Below are 11102 nucleotides of genomic sequence, written 5' to 3'. Positions count from 1 at the left end.
TGACAGCAGCACATTTTAGTTGCACACTTAAACTCCCATGGGGTATCGGGTCCAGCACAGGTTCTCGATAGCTCTCACAGTAGACGTCGCCTTGTTGTCGTTTTTGATGATGAAGAAGAAGTCCTTATAAGCGAGTGGTTCCTAATTACGAAAAGTCGGGTTACTTTCATAAAAATTAGAGGGTCAAATAAAAAAATAATATATGTAAGAGAAAGCAACCATGAGTAAAAATATATTTTGCTTAGTCAGCCGGTTTAAAAGAACATTAATGATGCCTGTAAAAAAAGTAACTCTTAAACAAATAACTAGCTTTATTAAAAATAAATCAGTGGGATGCGCAAATGAACTTTTTCATGGCGGTGCAGGTAACCGTGTTAGTGAGAACCAGTACGGAAGCCGCGAAATAGAGCAGAACATGACATGTTGCTGTGGGATCTGCAAGGCTTCCTCGTCACGTAGAAGAAAGAAAGACATTAGTAGGTATTGATCGATTGACACTAATAATCGCAAATGTTACAAAATGTAGAAATAACCAGGCAAAATTGATGTGGGTATACATTTAGGGGGGGATTCACTCACGTTTCCCGACGCCTCCTTAGTGTTCACCGACGGTAGCTCTAGCTGATGGTTTCGGCGAACTGCCCTCGAAACATGTCATGCGTGGGAATGATAACATCGCAACAATGTTGTGTCCTCAACAGGCTGCCGCGCTCGCCGTCGATAATTCCCAACGGCCTAACTTTGTGCTTACGCCCGCCACCACGGACTCGGAGGCAAAAGCCCCACCATGGGTATGGGTATATGCGTCATTGGGAATGTGCCACTCTTCAATAAACCTCTTTTGCACCAACTTGGGTCACTGCGTATGTGCGTATGTGGTTATGTGAATTCGTTCCATGAACCTCCTTGACGCCAACTTGGGTCACTGCGTATGTGCGACCGGTTATGTGCGTTTCTTCAATTGACCTCTTTGTAAAAAATTTGGCCTACTCGGCATGTGCCCCCGGGCATGTGCTGATCTTCAATGGCAGGAATATCCTTAAAAATTTTTCGCCGTTGGGCAGAATAGAACCCGCGTCATATCTAGTGCCACGAGGGATGCTAGACACCGGTAACTCAGAAGACGAGCTCGAGGCGAGACAAACATTTACTGAGGCGGACTCGTGCCCCGCATGATCAAAAAGCAATCAGCCCAACAAAATCATCGTGTGTGAGCACTGGTGGTGATCAATAAAAAAAGAGAGCATCTCCTATGTGTGGGCAGTATGTACAGGCTGTCAAGGGACACGCGCTCAACTATCGCGAGAGACAGCGCTAGTTGTCCTGCCTGATACGATGGGCCCATCGTGGGTAGGATGCTCGCATCGCGGTAGGTTTGCGCGCGAGTTTTTACGAGCGACAACACTCTTCATTCGAACGTCACCAGCACAGATGACAAGCCTGAAAGGTACGTGATAATATTCAGACAATCTTGTCTGACTATATGTACCGGCACGCGTCATGCGCGGACTTCGCGGCGGCGATGCTAGAGGGCGCAGCGTGTCCAGAGAGAAGCGCGAAAGAGGAGCTCGGCTGCAGTGCACGCTTTCTATACGACGCGTTTTGGCAGATGCGATACGGTGTGTTGATATATATTGTTTCTATGCTAATCGCATTAACGTCGGCAGTCATCCTGAGATAGTTCCTATAGGAATTTTTACAGCGCAGCTGTATACAGGTAGCCGACTCGACCGTCCATCGCCTGTACGCCGAAAACTCCTCCGGCGCAACCCCATGCGCATGCGCGAAAAAAAAAACGTACAGACCGGCGCGCGATTGGCTGCGCCAGTAGTTACGTCGTTGCTCTTCGTCACAGCCGAGCGCGTGCACAACAGTTTCTCTCCGACTCCGAAAGTTAACGGCTCTAGCCACCGCCGGAATCGCAATATCCTTCCACATCTGCCCTCACATGTCGGAGTAGCCGGTAACAAAGAGGCGGATACCTACGCCTAAGCTACCCACCATGATGTAGTCCCGGTAGCGGCTTCGGACTACACGACATATCGGCTACGGTGCCTGCTCACCTCCATTCGCCCGCACCTCCGTGTGGCTAGTGGCACGGCCCCCAAGCCGCTTCCAGAGAACGGTCTCTCCAGAAGAGACCGTTGCACGGTCCGGCGCTTGCGGACTGGCTGCACCTGGACCGCGGGCAGGCTGTACGCCAAGGGCGGCGCCACATCACCTGCCTGCAAGAGGTGCGGGGACCCCGAAACTCTCTGTGCCTGCCCATCCTTGGCACAGGAACGCCCCATATGATCAAGACTTACAGACGCCACGGCCTTCCAGCGGCCACAGAGACTGACCTGCTGTTCCCGGTGCATCCCCGGCTCCTGCGCTGCGAAGCCTGCTGGAGTGTGTCAATTCCACTGGGAATAGACACCCTGTAAGCGCCCACTACAACGCTGGCCACTTTACTGACTGCCGATTGTCGCGCATTGCGGAGTCTATTAGGCCACATCCTCCCTCTTTCTTTATCATCTTTCACTTCCCGCTCCCTATCGCCTGACGACGCTTCGCCGTTCTCCCTCATGGGTTGCTGAATCAAGCGTCTTTCTTTTCTTTAGATCACTATCATCGCCGACTCTGAAAGGAGCAGGCCACGCGTTACGTACTCCCGAGGAGCAGGCAGCTTTCGATGAGGAACGCTGTGTAGCAGAACCGGGAAGGAGCTCGTCTACGCGGTGCCGATGCTGCATCCCAGGCACAAGAACAGGCTCGTGCAGCCGAGCGCAAGCAGCAACTGCGTACCGAGGATCCGGCAGCCTACCGAGCCGTCATTTATTGAACCATCGGGATTAACCCAGTGATAAACGCCGAGGTCGCACGTTTCAGATTCACTGGTTAACCATCTGTACGGAATGCTCGGGCGGTGACTTCTTTATTTTTGGTTTTCATGTGCGGTTTGCAGCATCTGGCCGAAGCTTCTTAAAGAGGGAGCCATTGGCAGGCGGACTTTTTTTCTTCGTCACAGGTCAGGGCGAAGAAAACAAAATAAATAATGGTTGCGCATGTGGTATAGATGAAATAAAGGATCAACCTATAAAAGCGATTTTACGTATCGATCGTAGGGCACTATCACATGTTAAACTTAATTCTTAGCATCTGGAACGTTTCCCGATCGACTAAAGATCGCAAGGATGACAGCAATTTTTAAAGAAAGGGACAAAAGCGTCCTTAGAAATTACCAGCCAATCTCAGTTTTGCGATATGCTCAAAAGTTTTTCAGCAGGCCATTGATTCTCGGTTTTCCAAGTTTTTTCAAGAGACCAACGCCATAACAAAGCACCCGTATGGCTTTCAAAAACAAAAATATACTGAAACGACCTTATTGGAAACAGAAGATAAAATCCTTGATACGTTTGAGCCCAAATTATTCACTTTAGGCTTGCTCCTTTATTTCTCTAGCGCATTTGAGTCGGTAAAGCGTGATATATTAGAAAAATTGTATTAACGTGGGATTAGAGGTGCCGCTTTAAATCTGGTTATAAGGTACTCTGAAAATTGCGTTCAGTACACTGTCATTAACGATTTCAAATTTAGAATGGGCCATATAACGTGTGGCGTTCCTCTGGAGTCAGTTCTTGGGCCACTTCGTTTTTCTTATTTATCTAAGTGTCATCGTAAATGTGCCACACACCACATTTAGCATCATACGAGGACAACACCAGGGCTTTCTTTTCCGGCACGGAATTAGAACCGGTGCATGAGCAGGCTAACGTTTGACTGCAGGGACTGCCATATTGGCTTGAAATTACCAGATAGGAATTCAACATTACAAATTTCATGGGGTTTTCTTACCAGCCGGAAAAAAAATTATTACGCTATTTTAGTGGGTCGTGAAAACTCCACAGTTAGATGTCATTTGGGGGTATGCCTACAAATGCCTCATTAACACTTTGATAACTAGGATAGTACTTCTCGAGTTAGGTAATTATTAACAATTACCTAAATAAATCTCAGTAACGAAGAAATTACTGGTGGCTACTCCGCTGTACTGGAAACGATAGGCACTAGGTTTTCTTCGAGTAACGCATTTGATCTTTTTAAAGACGTAGTGCATGATATTTGGGACACCGTGTTTAACTCACTCGGTAACCGAAGTGAGGCCAAGCCCGATTCACTCGAAATCAGAATCAGATCAGTCATGCGCAGCAGCGCTTATACTTGGACTCAGAGTAAAAAAAAAAAGAAAGGAAAGGAAAGAGAGAAAGAGAGAGCCTGCAAGTTCTCCGGAAAGGCGAAGCAGTATTGGTGATTACAAAGTATACGACAAATACACGAAGGAAGATTACATCACCGAGAGACGCCAGATTCTTGGTGGTGCGAGAAGGCTTAAGGCTGTGTAATTGAACTGTCTCCTACTACGAGGTCTTGCAGACACTCATATAACACCGCTCTTCAGTGAACCATTCTTGAGGTCACAGAAAGTTTCTTCAAGTGCAACTGTTATCAAATGTATATATATATATATATATATATATATATATATATATATATATATATATATATATATATATATATATATATATATATATATATATATATATATATATATATATATATACATAGCGTTCGGAAGGCTGGTCGGACTTCTGAGTAGTCGGCGCTTTTTGAGGCCTTTATTTGCCTTTTGACCACCGTCCGGCGAGAAAACTTGTGCATGATTGTCAGAATAAACATATCATATCATATCATATCATGATGAAGAGATCACGTTACGACTACAACACAGCGACGACAAGGCGGCGCGAGGACAATGGCCTAACAGGCAGGCCCTGATATATGCACGTTCCGTTTCTACTTACTAAGTGCTGCTACAGCAAAACCTACGTAATGGCGATGGTACGATAAACGTAAATTGTGCTTTTACCCACTTTGGCTAGACGGGACAGCTACTAAGTACGCGATTCTGCGGCTGCGACCAAATTTCATAAATTTCATTCTTACTCTACAGCTTCCACGGAAATATATGAGAGCCTGTGAAGTATTCGACAAAGCGTTAAACAAAATGATTGTGTTCTTTCCCTGTTTCACAAAGGGACCGTTGTTTTCGTGCAACAACGACACGTGCAAACTACGGGTAACGTAAGCCAAGAAGCGGGCGGTAGAAAAAAAAACAGCAAGAAAGGAAAAAAATGAAGAAATGGAAATATTTCTTTGCGGCAAACTAGCTTTCTTGCCCCACTGTTTTTCAAAAATTCATATTCATTAAGGTACCAAAAACGTGACGGTGGCGTTCTGGAAAAGAAGCCGAAGCTGACTGCTGCCCGCGCGCGCATGCCCCTTGCATATCGCGAGCGTGCTCGAGCATCGGCGAAGGATCGCTCGATTCCTCTTCGTACCGGCTGTCAAGAAGCGTCCGAGCTGCGATCTGCCTTGTCCGCGAGACCACTACGGCGTACGCCCAAGGAGCTCGAAGAGGAAAGCGTCGGGCCCACTTTCTCACGAACCTGCTCGGCAACAGTAGACAATGGCCCGTCGCAGTGCTTCATTGCCGTCTCTCCGTGGCGCTGATCGGCGCTGTAGCCCCTGGTCGGCCGCAATCGGGAGCTTCTGTTGCATCGAGGAGGAAGGCTTCGCCGATGATTCCATGGGGTCACCGCCAGTCGTGGAGGACCCGGTCGTCGAGAAGCTCTTTCGCGGCGTGAACTTGGAGAACAAGAGCGACTACGACATGATCGACCGCATGATCAAGGGCGAGAAGCTGTTCGAGCCGGAGGCGCTGACAGCGCTCACCCCTTTCGACGTGGATGCCATCACGAGGGACGCGGACCGCATCATCGAGAAGGTGAAGCGCAGGCGCTCGTCCGCTGGTTTGATCGGCTCTGCTATGAAGACGCGCCGGCGTCGGCACAGCAAGAACTACCGCAGCTCCTCAGACAGCTCGACGTCGACGTCCTCACCGTCTGTAAAGCTGGGCTCGGAAGGCAACAAACGTCGTGGCAGTCGGCGAAGCAGCCGACATGGATCTATAGGGGCGCCAAAGGGCGGTAAGGGAGCCGCCTCCAAGAAGCGCGCCGGCCCGCGAAGCCCCAAGGGCGGAGACAAAGATGTCGGCGATGGCGCCAAGTCTGGTAAGACGAAGATCAAGAAGACGGGCAAGGCCGATGGACGACGACACCGAGACGAAAAGGACCGCCGGACTGACGAAGACAAATCGGCCGGAACGGTGTCTCCTCTGGAGCCCGTGCAAGCCTACCCGTCTCCGGTGTGCAGTCTATGCGAGAAGAACGTCCACGAGGGCAACTTTGACTTCGCTCCCTGCGCAGCCTACGGCGACTACAGAGTGAACTACTGCACAGTTCAAAAGGCTGCCGAGACGCCTGCGGTGCCAGGAGAGGGCGAAGGCGCCGCGGCGACAAGCTCAGTGGCGCGTGAGTGAAAGCATGTTTATCGCAGCTATTATGAAACGGTTTCTTTCGTACGATTCGCCAATCCGTTTGATAAATAAACTGAATACGTTCACGATGTCGGACTCTCTTCTCAATTTGCGCTATAGTACCCTAATATGCCCTAAGTATTCAGCATAACTTGCACAAAAGGGAAAGAATGCGGCCAATCAATGAAGTGCCGCATTCAATTTCTGTTTTCTTTATGTGTTGCCCAAGATCCCTGCTGAACTGCATGTGAGAAGTTGCGCCTATAGTTTTGTGGCCCCAAGCTTCGTTATCGTTGCTGCAACTTCCGTTCTTGCAATCCGATTCCCCACTCAAAATATGGTAGATAGACTGCGTCCTTGTCGCCCACTTTGCTATTGACTCGAGTGCCATTAGTATGATCTCATCGCCTCGATATGCGTCTAAAACGTGTTTTTGCAAGAAGGACTGATCATTCTCTTCAGTACCCATTTCCTTTCGTATTTACCCGCCGTGGTTGCTCAGTGGCTATGGTGTTGGGCTGCTGAGCACGAGGTCGCGGGATCGAATCCCGGCCACGGCGGCCGCATTTCGATGGGGGCGAAATGCGAAAACACCCGTGTGCTTAGATTTAGGTGCACGTTAAAGAACCCCAGGTGGTCAAAATTTCCGGAGTCCTCCACTACGGCGTGCCTCATAATCAGAAAGTGGTTTTGGCACGTAAAACCCCAAATATTATTATTATTATCCTTTCGTATTTCCGTAAAGCAAAACTTGTACAATTTTTTTTTGGTATCTTCGTATTTGGATGTCTCTTCATGTCAAGTGCGAGGATATAAGGCTTCAACATGACGTTATTTCAGCAGTGAATGATGCGTAAGCGGTTGAGGCAATTTGGGTCAGTGGCCTTTGCCTGTGTTTTTCTTTTCTTTCTTTCCTTTCTTTTTGCGTGACATGCGTGTAGTGTATGATGCGCGGATTTTTCTGCGCGTGTATCTTAACGGGGTTATCATTGCATGACTGGAAAAACAACCGAACTTTTTGTTGGGCTAGTTGGTGCATATTACTGAAGTACTATAGCGCCAAACAGACGACACAAGAAGAAGAGACACAGACGAGCGCTTACTGTGTCTCGTCTGTGCTCGTCTGTGTCTCTTCTTCTTGTGTCGTCTGTTTGGCGCTATAGTACTTCAGTAGAAAAACAACTACGAGAAAATGCTTCACGCTGGGAAATCGGGGTCGAGGGTAGTTTTCTTGACTCGATGAGCACCATAATCTTGGTGTGAGTGGCGCGCGCGGTGACGCTGACGTAATGCACATTAAGGCAACGAGGAAGCGAAACTCGAGGGCAGAGGTGTAGCGCGCGGACGTCCGCATGAGGCGGCTCTAGCTGTCGTATACACCGAATGCGGTGATGTCCAACTCGCGCCGAGCTCCAGAGCGATGCATTTGTCGAACGTCTAACCTGGTTCCTTCGCATTGGATTATACCAATCGCCAGGCAGCTAAAGAGCACCGTCATGGTGCGAGAGACCAGACGGAAGTGTGTTTAACCCCACAAAGCCCAACGTGTCATTTTCAGTGCACTGAATTTGATACCCGAGAACTCTTATCGAAGCGCTGGAAAACCAATGTAGAGCCCATACTAGCGTTTTGAATATGCTGGAAGGAGCTCACAGTTGTGGATAGTTCGCTGAATGGATTAATAATTAACTCCCATACTAACAAATTTTTAATCAATTATAATTTCCCTGTTTTCTTCATACCGATATACTCATCATGGCCAGAGATACATGTGAATGAGGTATTTTAATTTTATTTGATGTGAAATCGTCTTCAGGCTATGTGGGGTTAAATCGCCGTGCCCAAATAGCGTTGAGGAACTGCATCGATGCCCGAAGCTTGCGTGGAGTAAGTTTCGTGTCCACTGCACAACGCATAAGGCCTAACGAATGTAAACGTCGAAAGGATGTGACCGTTGAAGTGCAGTGTATTGCGTGGGGAAGGAATTGAGCCGGGGTGCGGGTCATTTAACGCATGTGCTTGAAATGCGGCAGCGAAAAGCAAATTTCGCGCAAAGCACTTGACAGCTCAGGGTTTTCATTAGTGCCTTTCTCTTCACATTTTTTTTGTGTCTTCAATCACATAGCGCGCACACAGAGCGCAGGGAGTCCGATAGTGAGTTTTCAGCGCAAGCAGGTATTATTATTATTTGTTTTGAACACATATACACATATACACAAGTATTAGGAAAGGGAAAGCGAGGAGCAGGCTGGCTACTGCCACCGGAAGGGGCACAACGCCTGCCTACTCTTCTGAAGGGAGGTGACAGCAACACAGAAATAGAAGATAGGAAGGAGGGGAGCAAAAAGGAAAGAGGAAAGGAGAGCAACAGGACACTGCAACAGGACAAATCTAAAGACTAAAGTGGAACTCTGCAGCGGTTTTTTCCCGTTAAACGCACGCAGGAGACAAGAAGGACCAGGAATCGAAGGACTCGAAGGTCTTGAACGGCAAGAGCGTGATCAAGAGGACCTACCGCAAGAAGACCACCAAGGACGGTGACAAGCGCCGTACTTCCGTGTGCGTCGAAGAAACCGCCACGTCGGAGGCGGTCGAGTTGCTGGGGGGTGGCGGACGTCGTCCTTCGACCTCGCAGGCCATCGACGGTGGTCCGCCAGCAAAGGCGCCGTCCGCAGGGCCTGCACCGGCGCCATCCGCCCCGTCGGCACCGGCATCATCTGCCGCGCGGGCCCCGGTGCACTTCGCCGTCACCGCCACGACAAGCGCGGCACCACCGCGGTCGACGGTGCGCCACTACCGGTACGCGGAGACGAGGAGACCCGCAGGTGCGGCGCTGGGCGAGCAGCAGGGCCCGCAGTTTGCGCGGCCGATGCCTCCGCACCCGCTGTGTCCCGTGCACTCGCCGATACTCGCTGGAGGGTCACCGCCGTTTCCTACGTGAGTGTATACGCTGTTGACCTTTTTCAGTTTTGGACTCGGTAAGCGCGCGCGTTTTGTCCCATTACTGAAACCCTTACCTCTAATGCTATAACGTTGGTATTTTCTTCAGACGCGCTAGGTTCCCTCGCCTTAACATCCCCATTTGTCGCACCATGTTGGAAAGAAATTCGTTGCATGTCCAGTCGTTATATTGTTACCGTTCCACCGTTGCAGCATCGCCGATCCCGCGTCTCCAACTATATATATATGCATACACGCAATCCAACACGCGCGACCGCCGCTTACACACCACCGAACGTTGTTCTCTTTCCCTCTCCCGTCAACGCTTGCGTACCGCGTTACATCCGCACGCCCAGCGCGCCATTAAAAGATTTTAGCTTTTTGGGGAATTAACCGCGATAACCGTTTTCCTGGACTGATCCAGTAGATATTGCAGTCTAACACAACGACAAAAACCACATGGTGGTATCCGTATTATTGGTGCGAGTGTGGTCGCAACATCTGAAGGAGATCAATACCTGCCCTTCAGTCATACAAGCAACAAGTGTACGTGCTCCACTGCTTCAGGTACTTTGCGTGCGTCCCAGCTTGGCGAGTCCGCGCGTGGGACGCTATTCAAATACTGTCGCGTTACCACAATGCCTATAGTCTGCCCCTTATCGCAGTACCATAAAAACCGTAGTAACGGTGCTGCTACTTAAAAAAAAATCACTGGGAAATGGTGCGTACTTACAATTGAGATAGCATATTTGAGCCACAAGTGCAGGCAAGGTGTGGATTAAAAGCCCCAGAAAAGCTGTCCAACCTGAACTGGAAGCCGTCATTTCTTCATTTTAGTTTCACTCCGGAGTGAAAACATTGTAACCTCCCGGTGCAGTTTCGGTTCGAGAAACAAGGAAACTAGCGTTTTTTTTTCAGTTTTTGATTCAGCTATTGTTCGATACCCTGATTTTTAAAAAAATTCAAGGGCCCTCAGGTATCCCACGTGGATGAATGCGAAAGCGTTGCGACGTCTCTCCGATGACGGCTCGGCCTCATTCGAGTATTTGCGTGGACGTCCAAAGGAGCCGGGCGCAGCTACTGACTGAGAAGACGAAGTCGAAGCTTCATCCATCGGACCACACGACAGAACTCGCCACACTGACAGGCAGCAGCGCGGTGCGCGGCGCTTTGTATAAACCGGCCCCACATTTGCCGCTTCCCGGCAACTGCAGCTTATGCAACCGTAATCTTTACCGGGAAATACTCGTGGCGAACGCTATGTTCGAAGGCAAGCTTTCTGGATCTTTTTTTTCATTCCCCCGCATGGCCGGCGCCGCCGCTTTCACATGCCGGAGGTGCGCGCCATCTGGTGGTGCATCAAGAAAACCAGCGGCCCACACGGCGCGCGCCTCCCGTTGATTGACTAGGACCACGTGACTTTTTGTACCATCTCCGGCCACGCCACCGAATTTTCCGCTTCATAACCCATATAATGCTTTCGAATTATTAATTAACTTGTGCTGGTTAACGTCCCAGAAGTTCACAGTTGGTTATGAATGATGCCGTAACGGAGGGCTCCACACTTTGGCAACCTATCCTCAACGTGCACCCAAATCAAAGTACACGAGCGTCTTTGCATTTTCCCTCCATTTAAATGCAGCTGCCATGGCTAGGAATCGAACCCGAGACCTCGGGCTAAGCAGAACTCCATAGACAGTGCGCTACCGCGGTGTGTTCACATCAATTTGAAAATCGGTGCATG

General features: G+C 49.4%; 1 protein-coding gene across 2 annotated transcripts in view; it reads left to right on the top strand.

Moving 5' to 3' along the window:
- Positions 1-4631: 4631 nt before the first annotated feature.
- Positions 4632-11102, top strand: part of LOC135900396 (uncharacterized) — a 43479-nt gene continuing 37008 nt past the window's right edge. For both annotated transcript variants that reach the window (XM_065429887.1, XM_065429886.1), the window contains exons 1-2: positions 4632-6413; positions 8863-9355. In XM_065429887.1, the coding sequence (XP_065285959.1) occupies positions 5510-6413; positions 8863-9355 (1397 nt within the window). In that variant the 5' untranslated portion in view covers positions 4632-5509. The remainder of the gene's footprint in view (positions 6414-8862; positions 9356-11102) is intronic.

The sequence above is a fragment of the Dermacentor albipictus genome, chromosome 1, assembly GCF_038994185.2.
Source record: "Dermacentor albipictus isolate Rhodes 1998 colony chromosome 1, USDA_Dalb.pri_finalv2, whole genome shotgun sequence".
Taxonomy (NCBI): domain Eukaryota; kingdom Metazoa; phylum Arthropoda; class Arachnida; order Ixodida; family Ixodidae; genus Dermacentor; species Dermacentor albipictus.
The sequence above is the reverse complement of the archived record's forward strand: the minus strand, read 5'-3'. Positions and strand labels throughout refer to the sequence as shown.